The sequence below is a fragment of the Camarhynchus parvulus genome, chromosome 1 (genome assembly GCF_901933205.1).
Source record: "Camarhynchus parvulus chromosome 1, STF_HiC, whole genome shotgun sequence".
In the NCBI taxonomy this organism is placed as follows: Eukaryota; Metazoa; Chordata; class Aves; order Passeriformes; family Thraupidae; genus Camarhynchus; species Camarhynchus parvulus.
In genome coordinates, this window is record NC_044571.1 from 76,783,359 (window position 1) to 76,809,583 (window position 26,225).

At 35.7% G+C, this 26,225-nt stretch overlaps 1 protein-coding gene across 2 annotated transcripts in view; it reads right to left on the bottom strand.

Annotated features, from left to right (window-relative positions):
* CNTN5 (contactin 5) overlaps positions 1 to 26,225 on the bottom strand; it is a 604,610-nt gene that overhangs the window by 289,101 nt on the left and 289,284 nt on the right. For both annotated transcript variants that reach the window (XM_030945129.1, XM_030945140.1), the window contains exon 3: positions 25,942 to 26,072. In XM_030945129.1, coding sequence (XP_030800989.1) covers positions 25,942 to 25,996 — 55 coding nt within the window. In that variant the 5' untranslated portion in view covers positions 25,997 to 26,072. The remainder of the gene's footprint in view (positions 1 to 25,941; positions 26,073 to 26,225) is intronic.

The window sequence follows — 26,225 nt, forward strand, 5'->3', positions numbered from 1 at the left end:
GGGCAGAGAAGCACCAGAACAACTTGCCCAGAGAAACTGTGGATGTCCCATCCCTGGAAATGTTCAAGGCCAGATTGGATGGGGCTTTGAGCAACCTGGCCTGGTGGAAACTGTCCCTGCCTAAGGCAAGGGTGCTGGAACTCGATGATATTTCAACCCAAACCATTTTATGACTTTATGATTCTATGTACCTGTTATTAGTGCTATGATGGAATTCAACCAATCCATTCTAGAAGGATTCCATACACCATTTAATTCCCAATTAATGTCTAGAAATGCAGCTTAGAGTGAGGTTACCTACCAAGAATTTGCTTTTGATTCTAAGGACTTTTCTAACCAAACTAGATTGCAGCTTCAAGGGCTTTTATAATTCATGCTGTTGATTTATAGCCTTTGTAGAGATATCAGGCATGAATTTTTATAGAGAAATACACTATGAAAATATGCCATCTAACTGCATTTATTGTGTTGGTGTATTCTTTTCTTCTTTTCTTTGAGAGAACAGGCTAAGAATTAGAAGAATATGTCTTTAATCTTTGTGTCCCCTCTCTCTTGTTTGCTGTCTCATACCATCTCTCCAAATGCCAGGATAACTCTGATTGTGAAACCATAAATTATCTGTTCTTTCATACAGTTTTATAACAAAAAAAACCAACCAACCAACGAACCAAACAAACAAAAAAACCCAAACCAAAATAAACTTTTGCAAACATAGTAAAAGTTGTACTTAAGATAAGCCATTCAGTCCTTTTACACTGGCCACTGGAAAATACAAAATCATTCACTGGTTAGATAGGCTAGGAACAAAGCACTGGTCACATGAACTAAGAGATACTGAAATATATGACTTCAGAAAAACTAATTTATGTTACAAGAATGACATGGCAAGATCTTCACAGATCATCCTCTCATTTTGTGCAGTTGGATGATTAATGAATTAGGTATGTTTTTGTGTTTGTCTTCTCTCGTGTCTAGATTCCCAACATAGACAAATACCTCCCTGTTTCACCATCAACACAACATTTATTCATTTTCTGAAATTAGAAGCAAGTAGAAAGAAGAAAAAATATTTTTTAATTTAAATGATTTATATTTTTATGGATATTTCTCCCTTTACATATTCTTTAGTAAAATAAAACTTTTTTCTCAAAAATAAAACAAAATACACACACTCACAAAGAGATAGTTTTTGGTCTTCTGGCTTTCATTTGAGATATGTTTTCATCTGTATGTTTTATGCTTCTAAACCCTCAGTACAATTTTGCAGTTAAGCAAAATCTTCTAGCCTGCAAGTAACAGCTTGGGAGGAGCAACAAAACTGGCATTTGCAGAAATAATGCACATATTCCTTCAATTAGTAATGAGATACGTATCCTTATCAGGGACACTTTCTTTTGTAAAGCTTCCCTGCCTCCTCATCTGTTTTCACTGCTACAAAGAATGTGTTTGAAATTAAAGAATGATCAAAATCTAACCAGCTGTCAGTTTGTAGATTCTCCAGCCTCTGCATATGTGCTGCCACTCTGCCAAGGCCATGCCTAAATGCCAATTATAACAAGGAGGACATGCATATTGTGTTACATTAGTTGTAACTAATTTTCCCAATTATTTTGGTTAGCAGTATTGATTCTTCCATCAAAATGAACAAATTGGATAGGACAAAACACTGGAAGAATCTCTAATTATAAACACCCTCTAAAAAACACCTTCATCAGGCATGATCATGCCCTTATTATAGCTGTTATGCATTCAAAATCCCAACTGAGGGAAAAATGTGTGTTTTCCTAAGAATTAGTACCTTATTGTCTACTTCCTTACACCAATTTTAAGCTCTGCAAAGTCTGGGATAATTTTTTGTTTTGGTTTCTCACTACTCAGAACCTCAGTGTGAAACTTCAGTTTCCATAGGTACAAATCTCTCCCAGAAAGTTTTAAGAAGCTAATGGTATGATTCTTTGGGCTGTCCTGTGCAGGGCCAGGAGCTGAAGTCTGATGATCCTTGTGGGTCCCTTCCAACTCAGAATATTCTGTACTTCTGTGAATACCCAAAATCACAGGGAAAAAAAAAAATCAGAAAATACATATTTATGTTATACCTATCACAGTGAAATCAGACTGTGGAGCTTAGGATACCTAAGAGTTTTCTTCTCAATCTTTTCTTTTTGTAGTGTGCCAGTCCTGGACTGTAAGGTACTTCTGTAAAGTCACCTCTCCCTTGAACCCACTTCTAGCATTGCAATATACAGGTCAAGCATGGCAGCTCCAACTGCTTCCCATTATTTTCTAGATGATATTAGCCTATTTTCCCCTGTTTTTTCTAGTCATTCTGATCATCTGCCAGTGTCTTCCAAACAGCATGTTAATTACAGCTTAGTGTTTGGAAATGAATGCAAGAGAAATGAGGGTTTTACAGCTAAAAGAAAGGATCTACATATCTAGACATATAACCATTACAGAAGGATGTACATCTGTTGCAATTAGGTGGAAAAAAAAACCAAAAAATCTGAGAAAAAATTATGGTGAAAAATTCAGTTGAAAGCCATATATTCCTCTGGTGTCTTTGTATTAGACAATAATTCTTGATTTTTGAGATGAAAAGCCACAATAATCATGACATGGATGAGAATTAGAATACTAATTTTATAAATAGATTTTAAAGGGGAAATTGGGCATCTGGAGTGACTGGGAGTAGTTGCAGAGTTATATTTTTCAGACTTTTACATATATCACCATGAAAATTGGTGAAACTCCTGAAAATTCTTAGTTCTTAAAGAGACTTAGAAAAACATAGAGACTTTCTTTTAAGTATTTTATTGCATATATAAATTTATGTTACCAATATTTCAAATTACATGTAATTCCACTCTCTACATCACATTCAGGACTGGGTCTAAGGAGAGAATTGTCACATGTCATACAAATATCAAAAATATAATTAGTTTCCTAAAACAAAATGTCCTGTGTGTATTTAATTTCTGCCTAAATCCCTCCAAAATACTTCTGAGCAGTGATAGCCAATGCTTTCTGTCACAATTGCTATTTGACTATATTGGTTTTTACAAGTATGCCACAAGATTTTGGCCAACATTTCAATATTGAGATGGCTGTCAATTAAAGTCCATGGGAACTGATGACTGGATTACAAGACAAAATTTATCAGGCAGGGTTTGATTCCAAACCCTTCTTTTTTTTACAACAGTTTTTTTTCTGGTTAGAAAACAGTTTTTGAAACAGTAAAGTTTAACTATCCTCTTCAATGAGCTAAAACTAGAATAAGGAGGTAGAATTCCATCCTTCTTATTATATAGTTTTGTAATGTTTGTGGAGGATGTCATAATCCAAAGATAAGAGCATTAGAAATACATAGATACTGAAATTCCAAATATACGTGAAGAGCTGCTAAATTCCAGCAGTGAATTGTTTCCTCTAAGTACTTTTCATACATGCATGAGTCTCTGTGCGCACTCAGAGTGCTCCAACATGAAATGGCCTCTATAAATGTAAATTTACACTAATATCTAGACAGTATCCAGGTTATTCCATAAACTGCTGAGTGACATGCATAGTAGAGTTAGAAATTAATAGCTGTGTATCACAGACAAAGCTCCTTGCATGCAAGTAGTTTGTTTTACATAATACATGGCATTCCAAGGAAGACTTGGTTTGTATGCATAAATACAGACACATATTTGCACATACCTCAAACAGTGACACAGAAACAGATGCATATTGGAAATGACTGAAGAAGTAAGCTATCTACCAGCCCCATTCATTTATACATGAAATGCCTTATTGATTTAAAATGAGGTGAAGAGGCACAATCTTAAGGAATCACCTAGCCTTGTTTTGTAAATCTCCAGCTGATTTTTAAGCAGCTAATTCTGGTGGCTAAAAAAGGAAGGCAAACTGACAGAAACACTATTTTTTTGATTTGTGAATGCAGAGAAAACTATTTAAACAAACCTTCTGGAACCAGCTTTCCTTTGCTCTCAAGGCTGTTCCTGCCCTCCAGATCCACCTCACCTTATTTCAGCTACTTGATGGACTTTAGAAATGTGCTAACTACATAAATTCATGGGAAAGAAGAGAACACTCTAGGGAACAGCTTTACTTACTAAGCCTTAATCCATGACAACAAAACCCGATCCTTCATATCAAAATCTTCATAAATGTCACAGAATTCGTATTACAGATTTCAGGGAGAGATGAAATGTGGGAGTTATACCCCATTAGATGGCCAGTTGCGTGATGAGACAGCTCACCACCTCATTTAAGCAAGGAACTGCATTGGGCAGGTCAAGGCAAGACCCATGACATGGCTCCAAGGCTTTCCCAGATGTTTCCATCCCACACCTGTGGATTTGGCTGAGACAAAAGCCCTTCTCCTTTGTGGCACAACACATGTGGTTGGTCCCATGTGATAGGACCAAGCCAGGGACATAAAGTACACGTTGGTCATGTGCAGCCAGCAGTCAGCACTGTCCAGCTGCCACCTGGCTCTCCCTAGGACTGATAAACAAAATAACAAATTACAATAGCTCATTGCCTCTTTAATCTATTGTCTTTAGGAAAAGGCAACTGCAGTGTTAAAATGTCGGGATGGTTGTTGTTATTAACAAGGCCAAAAATAGATCTTTTGAGAATGTGAAAAATGAGGGCAGTAGAATTTAATAGGATCTCTGATGACCTGAAAAAAAAAAAGCCCATTTACAGCTCTTTTGCTGTGTATTACAACAAGCAAAAATAAAGCCAATTTATCTCCAAAAAGCAAATTGCTTTATAGTAAATGGCTCATGAGGGTCCAATAAAAACATTAGAGAATCTTTGACATGGTAAATAATTAAAGACTGGTCAAAATCTTGATAGAAACTCCCCATTGCCTGCAAATTACAAGATCTCAAGGGTACTCCTGCAGAAAAGGAAATGTAGAGTAACACAGGAAATGACTCAAGTGCCAGGTCCAACACAACAACATTAAATATTAAATATTAAGTAGCAGCAAGCACCAAAAAAAAAAAAGAACTTTACATCATCATCATCTAATTTGGCTCTGTATCATGGGGACTTATACATCTTAATGGTTCAAGCAATAAATTCAACTAGAAAAATCAACAGTGTAATAATCTAAAAAAAATACATTAGTAGGTCATGTATATGGACATAACCTCTTAAATTGACCAATTAAGTCATAAAAGATAAAATTACATATCATCATTAGGTATTCTATAAGCTACTCTCTAACAAATAATGAACATTTACCCTTCATTTGATTAAATTTTAAAGACAGTAGGCCCACACAGAAATATTTTTGTTCCACTGAACTACAACTCCTAAGAAAGAGTGATTTAAATTCCCAAACCACTATGATGATTTTCATTAAAACCACCTCTGCTTTTCATAGTTCAAGACCTGTGCTGCCCCAGCTTAGTCAAATAAGTCTTTCTCCCAACTGCAAAAGCAAAAGCAAAAGCAAGAACCAAATCCTTCATATAAAATACCAATACTGTTCCCCAAACTCTACTTATTTTTTTGGGGGTAAGCAATATTTTGAGAGAAAAAAAACCCCCAAATCAATGAAAATCATGCCATTAAAAAATAAGGTATAATGTATCAGGGAAGAACAGTAACAGATTTTCAAAATGTCATTTACTCTACATTGTAAAAGCAAAATAAGATTTTGAGTTACTCCAAAAATTAAAATGAACAGAGTAGAATCATATCTACTAGGTTCACCTATAACAAAATGAAACCTCAAAATAACCTTATGACCCCACTCATTCCAGCCAATGTTTGTTTTCAATTTTTTCAATTTTTCATTAACCATTACACTCTTGTTACAACTCTTTAAACCCACAAGCAACTTTATTTAAATTATAAATAAAGCCAAAAATTAACAAACATTACATTAGCCTTATAAATTGATAGGAGTAGAGGTAATAAACAAGCTTAAACATAAGAAATTTGTGTTGGATACCAAGGAAAAAAAAAACATAAGAGCGGTTGAATACTGCAATATGTTTCCCAGGGAGACTGTGGGATGTCTGTTATTGGAATTCTTCAGGACTCTATTGGACATAATCTGGACTGGGTATCACGATATAATTACCCCTGCTTTGAGCTGATGGCTGGATTAATTGATCTCCAGAGGTCCCTTCCAATCTCAATTTTTCCATGATTCCACTATTTTCTTCTGTCTGTATTTTCATTGTCAAGCTTTTAAAAAAAATTAAAAGAGACCAACCAACCAGAAATAACATATGGTATAATGAGAAAAAAGAATGCTTAATGGCAAAATAACTAAACATCTTTGGCAACCTTGGTGGTGTTAGTTGGTCTAACAATGTCAATACTCAAATAATCAAGCCACAGAAAAATGCACAGCACATAAGGCTCATACTTTGAAAAGCATCCTTTATGCTGTCAGTCCTCTAAGAAGTCACAGCTCCATGGAACATGTTTAGCAGTGACCCATGGCAAATACCTAGTGAAGGGAACTTGCTTCTGTAAAACTGTTCTTTGGAAAGGATGAAATACAGAGGAAAAAACATGGTTACAACAGATCTGAATTTTGACCCCAAATCTCTCTCTTTCTCTTTTTCTAAGAAACTGTACAAGGTCAAGGAGATAATAAAGACTTTTTTCAATCATTGCCATTTAAAATCAAGCATCATTTGGTAATAAAACCTTTTGTGCTTTAGCTGATTATATTCAGAAGATTTATACAGAGACTTAAACAAATGTGGCTGCTTAACCTGGTAAAATTCCTTTGGCAATAGATCTAGAAAATGCCAAGGTCTCTAAGATGAAACTTCACATGGTCTTCTGCTACTGCGCTAAAACATGGGAAAATTTTCAATATGTATTATGAATCAGTACAGCACTGATATAACAGTTATATTGATTTATGGTTTTTCATGTACTCTAAGAGAAAAAGAAACATATCAGAAGTGGAACTCAAAGCAAACTTATTGTTTATTTATCTAGGTCCCCAAGAAAATATTTGTGCTATGATGAACATGAATTCTAGAAGTACCTTATAAACTACCGAGGACAGTACAGACTACAATCTTGTTTTTTGGTTCAAGCACTGTCAAAGAAAGCTTTTAAACCTCCTGTTGTGGGTTTTTTAAAGGACAACCAGGAATTAATAAGAAGAGAGGGGATGAATTAAAAATTCAAGCTGTCCTTTCAATTAGGAATAATGGATTAATTAGAGGCCAAACCATCTGTATTTCTTTGTCAGCAAGAAATTACTGTGTCATGGATTATGACACTGTATAGCACGTACCAGAATAGTGACATTGTAATGTCACCATACTCACACTTTCATCTCTTTTTGATGGGTGATTATGTCATTACAAAGGATGTGAAACACAACATCACCGTAAATCATCCACATAAATCTATGTAACTCATGATAAATTCATGACACTATTTGTTTTGCAATAACTTGTCTTGCTGAGGGTACAATTGCTCCACTACAATTGAGACAGCTCAATTCTTATTTTAATGTACTACTTGAAATTCTTGCCTCTCTGTAAAACATGAAGGAAAAAAATACGCATTCGATTTGAAACTTACCAAAATTAGAAAAGATGCAGGCACAATATACCACATATACCAAAATACCCTTAAAAAAACAAAGCTAAATCGTATGATACAAATACACGTACACAAATACACATTCAAATTGTGGCCAAAAATAATTACTGAGCGATATTGCATTTTTTTCTTGTGAAAAAGATTGCAGAAAAAAGGCTGAATTTTAAACATTTGTATTCAGTGATTAATGTTTTCCATCTATATATACATAATTTATTTCCCTTCTTTTTCCTCTTGCTTAAAAGAAAGGTTCAAACTATCATGACTTCTTTACAGGAATAGCCAGGAACAATGTAGATCCACGTGTAAATTGAATTTTTGTCTTCTTTTACAGCTCTGCTGAACAAGTAGAAAATAAATGTAAATGAGGAAGGAAAGCAGCCAGAGTTCCTCAGAGTTCCACTGGGATTGTAAAGAACATGTTGCTAGTGATATTTCTGCTGTTGTGTTTAGTGCCAACAAATCTCCAAAGAAATTTTTTTTTTCAAACCACCAAACTGTTGCAAACCTCAGTTAATGTGCTCTGCATAATAGTACTTCTAAATTCATACATGGTTCCTTTCTGCTTTCTCAAGCTAAGCACCTAGAGACTCCAAAGCAACCCAGGGAAAAATAACCACTGCATATATTAGAAAATTCATAACTACAAAGCCCTAGTCTGTAGAATTACTACGCTTTTTACTATTCTACTTGACTGTCAGTACAAGGTATTTTACAAGCATTAAAGCCAACAAGTCAAATGGCTAGACTGATATAATGTTAATATAGCAGTTTTCAGAGCATGTTTTGTGTAGCAATGAGATGATAAGAAAATATATGCAAAAGAAGACAGAAAAGAAGTGTGAGAGAGAGAAGGAAATGGTAAAATGTTGCTAACCTAATCTACCACATATGTAAAGGTCAACCCACAAAATGAAGAAATGTTTTTGCTTTTTGCTTAGTGCCTCTCTAACTAGCAAACTTAATGCCCAAGATCTGCTGACTTCTCTAGGAGCAGAGGACCTGACGCACAAGGAAGAATAAACTGTAGGACAAGTCTATGGCATGCACACTACTGTCAAGGAAAACAATTCTGACCAAAAAAAATCCTGCTTCTTGGAAAACTCCCAATATAGTACCTACATTGATTTTTTAAGCCTTGACTGTCTCAACCTGTTTCAGTACTGATTAACAATTCACAGATCAACTAAGATTGGAGGGGACTTCCAGACATCATTTAGTTCAATCCTCATATACAGAAAAGACACATAGAACTGGTTGAACAGGATCATGTGCAGGACGTTGTTGAGTAGATAAAAGGAGAGACTCCACAACCTCTCTGCACAACCTGTGCTCAGTCACCTTCAAAGTAAAAAACTGTTTCCTGATGTTTCAGTTTGTACTAATTGGCTCTTCTGCCAGTTGGACACCAATAAATAAAAGAGCCTGGTTGTATCCTCTTTGCACCCTCCTTTCAGGTTCTTGTGATATTGATCGCATTGGCCTGAGCCTTCTCTTCTTCACACTGAACAAGCCCAGGTCTGCCTTTTGCATTGGAGACATACTTCACTTCATGGCCCTTCACTGGACTGCCTTAAGTGTGTCCATGTCTCTCTTGTGGTGCGGAGTCCAGACCTGGACACAGCATTCCAAGTGTCATCTCACCAGGGCTGGCAGAGAAATTGTGGATGCCCAATCTTTGGAAGTGTTCAAGGCCAGGCTGGATGGGGCCCTAAGCAACCTGGTCTCATGGGAGGTGGCTCTGTCCATGGCAGGGCAGTTGGTATGAAATGACCTTTAATGTCCATTCAACCCAAACCATTCTATGGTTCTGTGGTTCTATGATTCTATGATTTTATTATTATTTGTGGGTGAAAGAAGAGTACCCTTTTGCTTTTAAATTCTTCAGTTAATTGCTATAAATATAACCATTTAACATATTTTGGTTATTATGTTGTCACATAGTTGGGCTGATCACTGTGAGAATTCACACTTACAGAGATGATTCGAAAAGGAATGCAAAAATTAGCTAAATGACAAGAAGAAATAAACCTGGGAAACAAGGTGAAACATCAGTTGGAAACTATACATCTACCAAAATCCTATACTCTGTTTTCCCTAAATACTCCCAAAAACTGTGAAATAACAGCGGGAATGGCAGTCTCTGTTGTAACACACTGGTAAGATAATTTGATTTGCTGCCTTATCAAAGAATAGTCACTTCCATCCTTGATCTATACAAACTGGCCTTGTCTTGTGAAACCAGTCACAGAACTCTGAGATGGTGTTGTTGCCTTATCTCACAAAACATTGTAAATACCATCATTATTCTTGAATAAGGGAAGGTGAATACAATATCTGATAAAAAAGTACCAAATGGAAATATAGACAAATATTCTTTAGTGTATGTCTTTTTAACATGTTAATAGTAATTCTAATTTTTTTAACCATTATCTAAATTCTCTGTGACAGAAACATGTTGAACTAATTCTCTTCTGTTGCCTTTTTTCTTATTAATTTCAAATTAAGCACAAGAAATACTTCCATTGTTTCATCTAGAAAAGAAGTGACAGCCAAGGAGGACAATATTTATCTAACCTTGAAAGTGAAATAAAATAAAAGTATTAGTGCACTAACTATTCATTGTTGCGTACTTCCAGATATCAAAATTTGTACTAATTTAAGTATTATGTCACTCTCATATTGAAATATATGGGAAAATTTAGAAAACTTCTCTCAGAGCTTTAGTATTTTCATTAAATGAGAAATTTTGAATTTCATAACTAAAAATTGACTGATTTTGGGTAATGGTTTCTATATGTCTGATTTTATGTAGAAAAAATAGAGATAAGTAAAAAAGCATACAATGTGATAACTACACCACATTGTAATGATACTAGTGAGAATTATTAATAAGGCTTTCAGCCTGTATCCTAAAATAATCTCTCAGGAGTGTTATTCTTGTCTTTTCTGATGATACCTGGAGGACAGACTCCTAATTTAATGTGCCTGAATTACATACCTAGTATAGGAAGCAAAATTATGTCCACTTAATTCCAAAAGTCTTTAATAGAAGGATGATATGTAAAGCAAGTATATATACACCAGATTTACAAAGCAACACATATTTTAGCAACTCTTCATCTTAATTTAAAAACAAGCACAAACCTATCCTATGGATGTCAAAATAATTTCTGCACAGGGCTTCTGTTTGGAAGATTGAATTATTTGTTTGGTTGTCTGCAGTTAAACATAGTAGAGGTACAGTTTTGCAATGTATCTCCAGAACTTATTTTAGAAATGAAATCTCTATGTCTATATGTATATCTTATCTTTATATCCACAGATCAAATAATTAGAATTCTGTAGTTGGCTGATTAAATTAGAATATACTATTCTAAATCTTTCCTTATCATTCTGAAAAATCTACATTTGCACATGATCCATATAGGTTTTTACACTTCTATCCATTATGAATTCAGGCAAGTACCAAAAGGATTTTGTGCTGGTTTGAAAAGGAAGTGAGTTTTTTGGGAGTTTGGTGGTCAAACCAATAGGCACTCAGATTTGAATATTGGCACCTGGTGTGGCCACTGAGGACATGGATACGCCTCTGAGAGCACAGGGGGTTAAAAGCAGAGAACTCCCAGGGGGAAGCTCTCTTGGGTTCTGGCAGTAAAAGAGGTCAGACCTCCCCTGCCTGGCTGCAGGCTGGGCGGGGGAGGGGAAGCCATGCGGCTGGGTGAGGTAGGCCAGGCCTTGGACAGAGAAGGGAGGTGAAGGCCCCTGCAGGATGGAAGGGTGGAGGAACATTGGAAAGTCATCGGGCAGCCACCCCCAGAGAGAGAGAGAGAGAGCCTGTGCCTGTGCTACCCTGAAATTTGATATCATGTGCTGGCGAGAAGGAGAAGGTGGGGCAGCGAAAGGGTGCCCGGCAGAGCGGCCATGGGAGTTCTGGACAGGCAGAGCCTGAGATTTTAACCCTTTTCTTGGATGATGGAAACCTTAAAAATGCTGATCCTCCGGAGCTGAATGAGAAGAGAGGTAGGGATGAATAGCAGAAAATGGGCAAGTGTGATGCAAGTTTGTGCAAGTGAAAGATGTCTGAGAGAAGTTGAGAAGAATCCTAGGTGGGAGTAGATGATGGGGTGGCTTTTGACTGGACTTTTCTTGTATAGCCATGGACAGAAACATTTTTCCTGCGACACAGAGACTGCATTTAAGGGGAGGCAATGGCTCAGAGCCAAGGGAGTGCAGTGATGTTATGTGAAAGAGTGCGTGAACAGAGACGATGGGTGAGGAGGGTGGTGGTGCCCTCGATCTTCAGTGGAGGAGAAGATCTCTGTTTGTGAAACCCCTTGGCCCCAGGGGGTGAATCTGGGGGGGACAGGTGTACTGAAAGTGACAGACTGCTTTTCTTGGAACTGGGTAAAGCATCCTTAAAAGGGGAACCCTAGAAGCAGCTCTGGTCCGTGTGCAGTGGTGAGAGCACTGGGTATGGAAGGAAGATGTCACGATGGCAAATGTTCTCTGCGCAGTGCCACGTGCGACATTGAAACGCAAGAGTTTCAACTGTGTTTCCTGGGGAAGCCTATGGTACAAGAGGGACTCCTCTCTTCTTGATGAACTGAGAATTGATTTTCTGAAGGGTGGTGATGGACTGAGAGTTGGTGATCTGAGGGGTGGTAACTGAATGGAGAATCCAAGGTTTTGTCCTACTGTGATGAATTGGAAATTTGATGGGGGGAGGAGGAGTGTTTTTGGAAGGTTTTCATTCTGAGTTCTGTGTGTGTTTCTTTTTAAATATAGTTGTAGGTTAATAAAGTTTGTTTTTTCTTTATTCCTAAGTTGGAGCCTGCTTTGCTCTATTCCTGGTCACATCTCACAGCAGACACTAGGGAGAATATATTTTCATGGGGGCACTGGCACTGCACCAGCGTCAAACCGTGGCAGATTTACTCTCCAGTCATACTGTATGGATTTAGTTTCATTAAGGAAAGCTAGTTTACTGTTAGACAGAAGAGTATTGTAAATTTTGTTTTAACTATTTGGAATGTGTGAGCCAACAAAATTAACAAGAAAAAATTTCTCATCCTTGAGGTTTACTTGTAAGGTTTACTTGGTGAATCTCCCTTACCAATTGGGGCAGCAGAGGGAGTGGCAGGGTAGGGGCAGCAAGAGAATAAATTTAGTCAGAGGTTTAAAAACCTCAGGAAAAGGCAGTAGAAATTAGATTTGAGCTGTGATTTGGCACAAATCTGTCTAATAGAGATCCAAACTAGTGCATTTGTATAAGATGGATGGATTTGATTTAATCCTGTCAAAAAAAAATGAACACTAAATTACACACACCAGATGAGACTAAACTCACTTTACCACCAATAGAAAGACAGTGAGTCATTTTTATGAAGTTAATCAGCTCATCTAAGGTATAATGAAGACTCTACTAAAGGACCAGCATCTATTTAACAATTGTTTTTCTTTTTCTTTCTCCTTTTTTCCTTTTCTTTTTTTTTAAAGGCAAGAGGATTATCTGAAATTCATATTCCTGCAATTTGAACATCAAAGCCATGCTACCATACATGCTGCTACAAGAATGCTCTTGTCTCTACATCATCTCAGAGGAAAATATCCCTGGCTAGGTCTACTTCTCAATTACAAAAATGCTCTTTGGGTCTGGTTGAGGGAATACAGGGACCAGGACACTTATTGCCTTATCTCAGATTATTTGATTAGCTGGTCAGTTGCAAGAGCTACTGGTCAAAATTCTATAACTTGTTTTAGAAGTCCAAATAAAACCTTCTCTGACATTTATTAATCTGTGACATTTTAATGTTTTCTAAGAAGCACATGGAGATATCTTGAAATAGGTTATACAAACATCTCTAAGTAGTCTAAGCAGCCCAATGCATGATTTTCTGAGTCTTGGTACTTAATACTTCAACACAGTCCCTGAAATTTCCTTTTTCAGTTTGAAGCAAGAATTAACAGAATATTGACTTGCTGTTAGAAGAATATGGTGCAGTATGTGTGGGACATACAGAAGTAACTCTATTTGTAAATCATAAAAATTGCGTGGTGGAGACATTTTTATCAAGCAACTAATATGCCCAGGGGGTCCCTGCATTTTCTCTATGAACTAAAATATAAAGGAATTGTGTAGGTCAAGCACAGAAATTTTTAAAAGGCAGATATACATAAATCAATAAATCCCATTGAAGCAGTCCCTATTTGCATTTTGGCCTGTTTGACATCATTAAGATGAAGCTGGTAATCTATTAATTCCATCAATATTTAATACTCTGAGATTACAAATAAGAGGGAATAATGGAGAGCTAATTAATAGCAATCTTTTCCTTCTGGCAGAAAAATATGATGTAATGCAAAATCAGACTTATAATTTTGCTGTATTATTACATCAAGAACATAGGGGGTTGTTTACTTAGGTAATATGTGGCCTTTAGGATTAATCGTCTCTGAGTGTGTGGTTCTTGGAATTCATAATAAAAGCTTAAAAGCAAATTTAAATGTTTGTCTATTTGCAATTTAAATTTAAGAAAGAGGAAAACTACTAGTATCACTACCAGCTATGATAATGTTTCACTGAACACAACAACAAAACAACTTCCACACTACCAAAAATATTTCTGCAAGGAATAAAACACATTCTCTGGGTTCAAATAAAAGAACTTCTAAAATTATGGCCAAGAATTTTCCAGAACACATACTCTTAAAGACCTGCCAATCCTTCTACAGTATTGCTGTAACTTGGGCAGAGAACATAATGTGCTGCAGATATGCCTTTGAAACCAGAGCAAAGACAAGTTTTAAGACTCCCAACCTGAAATGAACTCACCAATTGCTAATTTTTTTTGTACTGGTTACTCCTAGACAAATTAAGCAAATGCTAGACAAATTTACTCTGAAATTAATTATAAGAATATTGTGATCAGAGCCTTGGAAAACAGTTTTGATGAATTTCTCTGCAGATACATTAATATTCTTTGTGGATTTAGAACCAGGGCATAGATCTATTTTTAATCCTTTACTTGTATTTCATGCCAAAAAATCTTCATTAAAGCATGCTGCAACTAGAGCTAAGTTTTTTATTTTACAATTTCTCATTTCTTAAGCATCAAGAAAATACCAAAACCATTGTAATTAAATCTGTCTTTAGTAAGAATCTTCTCCCATGAGCCAGTCTGAGAAATCACTGAAATCTTTATATTCTTTATACAGGTAAATAAAATACCTTTTTGAATCCTACAAATATTTTAGGAATTTTGAGCTTCTTGGAATATTATTCAGCACTGTTTACACGGTGGAATGAAATAATATAAGGCTTCCCTATATCAGCTTTTCTAGAAAGAAAACTGATGGAAATGTGGGAAGAGGGAAAGAAAAAATTTAAGTGTTCATGAGAACAGATATGAAAAAAAGTTCTAGGAAGACTCAGGTTGTAAGCTGGAAGGCTTTCTAGAAAGGCATGTGCTTTCGCTCTATTTGGAAGATTAATTAGTATTTTAAAATGAACTTTTTCACTGACATGAGTAATGTAAAAATGAGGTTAATTAAGAAAAGTTCATTACAGAACTCTCTAATTTATCACAAATATACCTTATCAAAGTGGCAACTCAATAATTTCTCCTTTTTAAGTGTTGCTAAGAATTAGAAATATTTTAAACCATAATTTTCTCAAGTCATACATGAAAAAATAATTCATTTAATAATTTTAAAAGTATTTTGCTTGTCATAAAATTCTTACCAGAGGTACTTTAAAACCTTACCAACAAATGTTAGGGTAACTGACCAAAATAAACATAAAAGTGAAAAATACCTGGAGGGTTCCTTGGAAATGGTGTTTAATTGCATCACCTTTTTTTTCATACATCACACAATCAAAAGGGCTACTTTTTTGCTCTAGATCTACTTAATTTTTCTTATAGTAGTTTGCCATGTCTACTATACTCTCAGATTGCACTACAGGTCTTGCTGTTCTGTGCAAGCTGGGAGACATGCAAACATACAGCCTTAACTATATAGAATAGAGTAGAAATTATAGACATTGTTAAAGAACATACTAACAGAACAAAGAAGACTGAGACAGTTTTAGAGGAATTTCTTTTCTTTCGGTTTTTAACAAACTTACTTTTTTCATTGCCAAATCTAATCTGATGGGAAATTCTGAAATGCAAAGGAGGACACATAGGATATCTTGCTAAACCCAGTTTCTGATATTTGCTTTGACATCCTTAAAGATACAGTTTAAAAGTTCTTAAATATTAAACAATTATGATGCAAACATCAAACTATAGAGCACAGTAGAAGTCTAGAAGTACATACTGATCAACTTTTAGATTTTTATTTGCCTTGCACTCTTTCCTATTAAATAAGGTAATCCAATTGTAAACAATCTATATAAGGAGGTATACAAACTAAATCATGTTAAAGTGACTAAGTCCATCACTAGGCCCCATTTCACCCAGTAAGTCAAATCAATGGTGAAATTAATGCAACAAGAGATCTTCAATGGTTTCTTTTTATTTCACTATGTCCATTCCTGTTTGAGTTGCCCAATTTGTACTTTTATTTATGATCTTTTTCCATAGATATGAGTGTTAAACTCATTAAAGTGACACATCAAACACTGTTACAAAATTTTAAGAACTGCCCAGTAAATGGAAAATACAAATTCTATTCTTTTAAAAATTCTATCTGAAATGGTCATCAAACAATATGGGTTAAGCAAAGAAAAAATATATTACAAACAGAAAAATATGCTACTTTGAGTTAAAAATAAATGATAGTTACAAGTGTAAACTCTACAGAATTGTAATGTTTGGTGTTACTCCTGGTGGGTAAGGTCACCAAATCAGAGTGCATTTATTTTCCTGCAGATGTAATCATTTCACTCCTCACCTTCTGCCCATCTCTGACATATGTACTCTTAGAACAAATTATCACAAATGTGGCTTTACAATATCTTAGCAAAAAATTAGCTATGAGACAAAAGGCATTCATTTCTGTATTCTACCATTTCAGCATATTTTCATTCTATGTTTTTTTGTATGTTTTGCATTATAAAATAATTTTTGAGAGGTTTCTCATTTTTTAATTTTTGAACAGGGTAAGGCTTCAATGACAAGTAAAAAACAGTTAGAGAATCATCTAGACCAAGCAACTCATTTGAGAGTAGTTTCCACAGGGCTTAGAGAAAAACGGCATGATTAGAAAGAGCTGCAGCATTTTTAGAGAGAACTTTCAGAACTACTAAGTTACACTGTCAGGAAATATTTATGAACATGCTCATCTTTTTCTTCTAAAATGGCTGACACTGTGATCCATTGTTCTTTTTTTAATCACTTTAAAATCAATAGTAAATTTCAATGATGCCACATCCCCTTGTAGATGATAAAATTACATTCTTTTTTTACCTAACTCGCTTAAATCACAGGCTTTGTCAGAATGCCTGTCTTCACATTTCTTCCTGGACAAAATGAGAGCACTATCATTCACAGTGTTATAAAGGGTTTAAATACTATCACTTGCAATTCTGTGCTGAGCAGAGATGATACTCTTAATGGCTGTGTGGTGAGCCGTAGCAAACCACCTACAGCTTTACGCTGAGCTAAATTGACACTTCGTGTAGTGCCATGACTGCGACACTCCCTTTTCACAGTTGCACACCATACTAAGGGCAAACACAGGCCATGGTGCACTCAGCACAGGGTCACACCCCAGTGGACATCAATGGTACAGGAACAGTCTAGCCACTGAGCTCAGTGTATTAGCTGTAGGGATGCTAAGATTAAAACATAAAAAACTACACAACCTCCTCACTCCCCCAACACACAACCACAGAAAAATTTCAATGTAAACCAGCTCTGTTGGAGTATTTAGCAGAATACTAGAAAAAGCCTTTCTACTTGAATACCCAACATTAAGGTAGATAAATTCAAAGAAGTAAACTAAAACCACTGCTGAAGTGGTCTCAGTACATAGCACATCTAGCCATGTTGAATAAAAGCCAAAATTGCAGGATATGTTCTTCACTATTATTACATTTTCACACCACTGCACTTAATAGGGAAAAGCCTTCCTATAAGAGCAGTCCACTGAGCAAAGCAGTTACCAGTCTCAGTGCTGCATGGAGCTTGATAAACTGCCTCCCACTGTCTTATCATGGAGCAGTATATGCATATATCCCATTTTCTGACAGGAGTGAGATTTATTTTTCACAGTATTTTCATTCAGTTTGGGGAAGAGATTTAGTTACAGCACAGTTAAAAATTGCTGTCACTGAACTGCTAGCACCAATTTAAACAAAGGCGCTATAGAGTTGACTAGTGCATCAAGTCTGGAACAGCAAGAAGTTTCCCCAAAGCTACCTACATTCATCAGCTCACACAGCTATGAAGTGTTTATTCATCATTAGAGATGTGACCTCTCCACATCAGCCAGCTTGTCTCCCGTGTAGAGAAACTGGCAGATTTTACTCTTACCTAATTTAGTAATTTTTCCAAATAATAAGGTTTTCAACACAGGTTGATGATCACTATTTTAGGGTGATTCCAAAAAGTGTTTTCAAGTGGTAAGAAAGCTTTTTATATAATCAACTGATGAAAAAAAATATAGAAACAAAACCACATAAGTGGATTTTTTAAATATGAAGACTTCAGGTATGATACAGGCAACAAGTAATAACTTCATATTGGCTAAAATTGCTCTGAGTTTAACCTACTGCCATTACTCCAAGGGGAAAGCCTGAGAGAAAAAGGGAGCACCTCCACCTAGGGAGCAAAGGAGAATACTTGCAAGGAGGCAGATTATTTTATGTGTTGCCTTCTAATGCAGATAGTTATCATATATAGAACAGCTATGGACATTACTGTGGGAAGAAAATCATATCATTGCTGAAAGTTTACAGCTTTAAAAAGTACATGACTTTTCATTCAAACACAGCAACGAGTTTATCTTCCTGGATAATTTCTCATGGTGTCTTATATAAATTCCATCTTTCATGCTCTAAATTTATTCAACCCATGGTAGCAATTAGTTTCTCTGATATTATATGCAATAAAAATCTTTTTGCATTTGAAAGAGCATTTACCTCAAAAGTGTGGTCTGTCATTTGTCAGTTCAATCTTGTGTTGTCATTAAGTATAATTTACCATGCTAGGTAAAACCAGAAGAGACCATCATACACACTTGGCAGCATATCACTTGAACAGTCCTGACTGGAACTTTTAACCAAAGAAAAGTAAACTCCAGAAGTCTCAAGGACACAGAGAACTTTTGAAATAATATGTTTGCTACCTATTGCTGGAATTGAGCAGTGAGAAATAAATACAGAAAACACCCTTGCAGGTGTTTTTTGTTATTGTTGTGTTTTTTTTCCCTAATGTCTTCCCTAACAGAGTATGGTATTTTTCTCAGTTATTTACTGCAAAAATTATCAGCAATTTAAGATTTTTCTTAAAGATTTCCTTCTCTCTTAAGATTTTTCTTTATAGGTAGGAGGCAACCTTAAAATTAGATTTTGTCAGAAGGTTTGAGCTTGGTATTCCTTACGGTTAAAAGCACCAGGTGCTATTTCTTGGAATAAGACTGGAGATGAACCAACAATTTGGTTTGCATTCACTCTTGCTCATGTGGTTGTAGGGCAGTAAAGTAACAAAAATTCCTGAACACATCTAACCTGATAATTTGATAGCATATTGAGAAACTTCTGAGCATCTCTATGAGAGTAAGCAATAGAGAGCCTTCTATGCTCTGAATGAACACCCAGGGGGATGTAGAATATGTATGAAGGGGAAACAGGGATTAGTGCAGCTCAAAATTATTTTGAAGGCAACACAGCCTTACTCTCTTACAGCACTGGTACACTCACACACACACACACACACAAACTCACATATTCACTTGCATCCACCACAGAATTTCTATTAGAAACTTGAGAAAACATTTAATTTTTAATTTTTTTTTTAATTTTGCTTTCCAACTTAAAGCATTGTCATATCTGCCAGCCTCCTAGCAGACCTCTTCCAATATTGGTTTAACCTCATTACTGAAAAACTAGTATCTCATTTCAAAGCTGAATTTGTCATAATTTCCAAGGTTTCACTGCCTTTTTATTGCACTCCTATTAGAAAAGGCCAGGTCAATGCTTAAAAAACGTTGTGCTAACTGCTAATGACTTTTTGAAATGAAGTTAATAACTTATTATGTATTTGTGATATTGTTACTGCTGCTTGAAAACTCTAAATTATTCTCTAATATAAGCTAACTACTCCTTGTACATGTCTAGCACTGGAAGTAAGAGAAAACAGACTTAGTTGCTTGTTAAGACCAAGTATTGCTCTTTTTATTACTTCTGATCATGAGAAGTGGTCATCTGGAAGCACACTTGAAGAAAATGATAATCACTTCATAGAATGAATTACTTTTGCCAGCAAGCCAATTACAAATATTCCTACAAAAATTATACCACTGTTGCAATGTGTAGTTTAACAGCTGAATTCCCTGTAGTATGAGTGAAAGTATAAGAGATTCCTGGGAATAAGGACTTCTGGTGAAGGGTCACACACTGCAGTATTTGGAAAAGTATGGCATGAAATATCTAGGAAAAGTCATAAGAACAACATCTTCAACAACATTTTCAACATCTTGTTGGCCAGCAGGAGGAAACTGGCTTAATAAATTGAACATAGAAAATTGTAAAAAACAGAGAACAACCCAGACATGCATACAAGCAGAAGAATTTATCCTAAAATATTTTCTTAAATCCATACTGAGTATCTTTTTTCATGCCTGCAATTTTTCCCATCCTTAACACTCCTGATTATTTAACATTAAACAACATCAGGATTCTGGAGGCAGTAAATATTTTTTACATTTCCATTCTTCTTTTGAATTAAACTTAAAGAAATTGCAATATTTAGCAGATAAGCGCTTGGCTCCCTGATTCAACTAAGCACTGGATCCAGGAGAGAGGATGTGAACAGCAATCTGCCTTAGTTTTCAGCACAGTGGCTGTTTTCTTGCCTTGTACCCTTTGCAAATGAAGTACTTCAGGATGAGCAGTAGAAGGTTTAAGTGTGTTCTCTCCCATTTTTATTCAGAAGTCTGTGAACAGGAAAGTCCCCAGACACAAATACTTACCTAGAGCTCTGTCTCCAGGATTTTATGCTCAGCTATTGAAGGTGACAAAGTTGTGTGGTATTTCCTGTATTGCCATCTGTGCAGGGCCAGGAGTTGGGGGCAGGGTATTGTGGGTAACTGTATAGATTTATCAGAGATAAACACTGGTCATTCATGTGTTCATCATTCATATGACAGAGTTGCAGCTTTTCACATGCTGTCCACTGAATTGGGAGGACACTGTCTAAAAAATTGAAGAATAAAAATGAAATAGTCCTGGAACTCAGAGTGGTATGCATATTTATATGCTTTGGTTAATGAATTTGTGAACCTTAGGCTATGAATTTTAATCCTGGCCATGGCTGCTGTAGTTCTGAAAGTTACATATTGAGCAGGTTTGTGATGTGTTTTGGAAGCTGATAAGTGCAAATGATAGAGACAATTCCTAAAAGCCCCCAAGTAGTCAGATGGAGAGGGATGGGCACGATAAAAGACAGGAAGCACCTCAGATCCATGCCAGCTGCAGGCAGTCATTGTTTAGTAGTAAGAATGTTTTATGTGGAAATGAATGAATGGTACATAGAGATGAGTTTTAAGGACAAATGTTTACCCACTCAATGCTATGAACAATGACCGCAGGGTCTCAGAGGTACTGCCTCTATCTTGTGAAATCTTGCTACTTTCATTATACCCATACATAATTTTATTGATGCCATGAATTATACAGTCTTACAGAGAAAATGAGTCTCACTTTGACTTGATTAACATGCAGAAGGTAATATTACAGAAGTGGATAAATGGGCAGGGGAACAAAAAGTCATACAGAATATGTGTTAGATTAAAATAGAATTAGAACTCTATAAATACTTTTCACTTTATTATGCAACTTTTAGCATATATTTAAATTTGAATCATCTTGTAACAGGCAGCAATAATTATTAAAAGGAATGACAGGAGTCCTATTCTCAAGCTAGCTTTTTCAAGTGTCTTACATCTGGAAATATAACCCACTATCTTAATTTTTCTATAAATCATGAGATGATAATCTGACATCATTTTTTTTCTATTATAAAAATACTTCCCTTTCTGAAACATGAAGAGACATATCTACTTGTCTCATTAAATGGTCAGAGGGTTCTGTTTTAAAGAAAAACCTTTCAGTAATATACATTTCCAACTTCTCTGAGAATTCAGTGCAAGAAAACTTTAACAAGTCTAGACAAAGAAAAAGTTCTCTGCTTAGCTGTTCCTAGTGTGAACCAAAAATAAATAGCCTTTACTACACACCTAAAAGCCAACTCTAAAGTGGTTATGGGGAACCAGGACAAGAGGACCCTGGGAGTATACACCCAGACTAATTCTGATGAACTTAGATTAAATTTAAACTGAGCATCCCTGTACTTTATGTATTCCTGTAAGCAAATAGGATTTTAAAAAGTTACTCTGAATTTCACATTTACAGTTTCCCCCATAGTAAACAATTCTTTTGTAGCATGCTGTCTTTCTTTACAGGAAATCCTTATAGGAGGAAGAAACAGAAAAGAAAAAAATATACCCCCAAAACCCTCCAAAAATCAACATTTTTATTCCAACTGTCAATTCAGTAGTGAGGCAGTCCCTAGGTCAAAAACAACAGCTTAATTCTTCTTCAATTCCATTTTGGCTTGAAGGGCAGTATTACAGATAAGAAAGAACATATCAATCTGGAGATCTTCTTTTTATCTGTTAATTATCAATATTTCATAAAAGTTAAATTTTTGACAATTTAAATGTATAACTGTGAGCTCTACTCCTGACTACCTTTGCCTTAAACCAGAGTAAGAGACATAATTTAGTCCTCATTCTTATGTTCAGAAAAATACATTTTTCTCCATTCAAATACTATTTTTCATATAGCCTAAGCACACTCCTATACATTCATGCTTAAGTACAACCCAAAATAACAGAGTCAGTTTTAAGATAAAAATGATATAAAAATGGGATCAACACAAACTAGAGAGGTCATCCCTTCTCTTGGATTCTTTCCCTCACCACTGCAAAATCAATACAACAGTGCAGAACTCTCTTCCAAACACTACCTGCTGCTAGGAGTGATCCCATGATATGATGATTAAATGGACAAGTAAGTACTGAATTTTAACACAGTCTAGAAGAACAGAAATTGAATGAACTATCTTCGTGGAGCACCATCAATATCTATTGCTCTGTTGTTAACAGTGCATTCAGGCATCAAACTTACTAGGCTACCTTGAATTGTATCAGCTGTAGGAATGAACTATTTGCAGTTGTAAACACGTTTTAATGACTGCCGCAATATAAAAACATCTCCAAATGCAGGATGATGTAATCAAACATTATAGTTATGGAGACAGTAAATTGCTAGTTGTACAGATGATCTTATTAAAATAACGTCAAATCCAATTTTTTAAAATTTTGTTAATTTCAGCTCTTATAGCATTAAATTAAACAATGAATAATTATTACTGCACATGAAATGATTAAAATGTTATCTTGTGTGGGTGAAAAATGTATGTTATCACATTATATTCAACAATATGTGAAAACAAGCGCTGCAGTTAAAAATATTTCTTACAGAAGTTAAATCTCCTGCATTAATATGGAATAAAGATTTAAAAACCCTAAAGAATCACAAATCAGAATGAGATTTTAAAAAAATGAATGCTTTAGAAACCATCAGATATAAGTAACAAATTAACAGATGAGAGGAACAGTCAATTTTAAATATGGTGCTGAATGACTGGCAAGAGTTTTCAGGGTATAATGTTATTAAAATGAAATTCTTCTGTAAATATTGACTTTCAGTTTAGATTCCCAAGTAGTTACACACTCTTATGCTATATTAGAATTAGTCACTGCCAATGATTTTAAGTCTTTGCACGATGTTGATTGAATGTACGTGCCTAAGCAATGCCTTTGGCAAACATCTGAAGCTTGTTCCTGTGTATCCAGTTTTAGGATACAGAATTGTCAGCATATGACATGTGTCACAAATTTTGAAATATATTGATATGTTATACAGAGTTAGGCAAATCTATCTGGAGCAAACTCTACTGGTATTTTCTCTAACAGCAGTTGAAAGTAAGGAGATATTAGCTATGTGAAACAAACTGCAGGCTCAGTTACATTAGTTTCACAGATAAACACCTTCTGCCAGATGCGAATGTTTAAATCAAAGATTTCGAGATAAAATAAATAATTCTTAGAAAGAAATCCTATATTTAAATTTCTGACATCCTTCTGAATTTTGCATCAAATTCCTTGCAATTTGTAGCAATAAAAATATCAATTTAAAAAAATTAAATTACATTAATAGGTGGTGGTTGTAAGGTACTACTACTATTAGAATCATCAAAATGCAAACATTTACAATACAAACTAATATTTACAATGTGGCTGATAGTCCAGCAGAAAGAAAACAGAAATTTCCCTGTCCAAAATCAACAGACTTAGATAACACAATGAAGCTACTAGAAAGAAACCAGATTAAATTAGACTCTCATGTATGCAATGCAAAGCATGTATGTTGACAACCATGGGCACTTTCCATTATCAAATTCCTGTGTCAAATATAACTTTATTGTTACTAATCAGATGTTTTTTTTCACTGACTTTTAAATTTCACCTTGTGATGACACAAACCCAAAAAATTTTGGAAGAATTTGGGAAAAGAGTAGCTTAGTAACTGCTGAGATGCAATAATCACGTCTTAATACAAGGACAGCAGTTGTCAATATCTTAATCTAAATCTTTACAGTTTCACCACTCAGTGTAGAGGGCCAGATAAGGTGACTTTAGTTACATTCCCACCCACCCTTAGGTCTCACTGTGGTCTGAGAAATGCTCCTTAGGCTTTGGCCTTGAAGAACTGCACCTGGACTAAGCCCCTCTCCAGCTTGTCACAAAGACTGTCTATTCCCAGGAAGTAGAAGAGCACCAGATTTTTTTAAAGAGCAGCCTTTAAAACTTATTTTTCTTGCCTGAAAAACCCAAATGAAATAATATTTCTGTTGCTGAACCTTCAAAGAAAGTTACCAACTTGAATTGCATCCAGGATAGAATACTACTATGACTAAAATCCACTCTCTTGCAATCTTATAAAAAGTGATCTTAAGTGAGACCCTTTTGAGCTCTTAGTTATGAGGGGCTGATGAGTACTAAAGACCACTATCGATTGACCTTATAAACAGTGGTCCAAAGTGAAGTTTTTTTGAGCTCTTAATTTCCAGAAAATACTTGGCTAATGCGCCTCAATATGGCTGTGAAGCCAAGAAAGAACTTTTAGTAATAACAGATACGAAATTTTGGTAATAACCAAGGACTATCTGGACTAGCAACCTCTGAGAAAGAACAAGTTTTGACTGGAGAAGAGGGGCCATGTGGAGACAGGGCAGCACTTTTCTGTGAGAAAGAACCACAATACAGTACAACTGAGTGCAGGAATGAATGGCAGAAAGAGGAAATAGACTATAAGATGAGATTGGGACCAAAACAAGATTTTCCACAAAAAAGTACACAGCTCCAAGTCCAGGCAGTGACTGTCAGACCCTGGACATCTCATCAGCCATACTGATGCAGCTGAATTGCTGCTTATCACCTGGGTTGACACTGAAAACAGGATGGGCATCTCCTCAAGTGGGTTGGCACTGAGACCAGGATGGGCATCCCCATCATCTGGATTGATGCTGAAGTGAGGGGTGGTGTACCCTTTTTACTTTTCTTTTTCCTCTTTCTTGTCCTCCCTTTTTTCTCTTTTCCTTTCATTAATTAGTCTCTCCCTTTTTGATGGACCTTTTAAATTTCTGTTTTCCCTTCCCTCCTGCCCCTTGATCCAAGACCCACTGTCATGTGCCTAGTCTCTCTTTTCCCTTTACCCTACACTTTTATCTGATCCCCACTCCCACGTGCCTACAAAGCAGATCAGGGACTAACATAACAATTTTCATGCCGGTTGCATAATTTACCAATAATACTCTATGATTCTTTGCAGACTCTCTCACTTCTGTTATTTTTTTCGACCAATGAGCATTTTTGAATCTTATGGGCTTCCTTCCCTTAAGGGTGGGTCATCACATTCAGGCAAATAGTTTTCATAATGAGGTTGATCTTCTTCCAGCATGCTTTTACATCTTCCTGTTTCTGTTTGCAGTTAAGAGCCTTAAAAGGATAAGCAAAGTTTTCTTTTTTTTTGTTTTGATTTACCTGAAAGACAGCCAGTGAGTGACAGAAACAGCAAGAGTTTCCATGACAACCACATCCTTGGTCACAAAGGTCTTTCCGTCCCTCTTTGTGCAGTTGTTAGCAATGTTGATGTTTCTTAATTAAAGCTTAGCCTATTGGGAGAAAGACAGATCTCTGTTAGGAAAATTAAAAATATCTCTCAACAATATGACAAACAATTAAAGAGACAAAGCTTCTCCTAATGCAATTAAAAATCTGTTTCCAAAGGACTCTCTATCCCTCTGACTCTCAGACTCAGAGGGGTC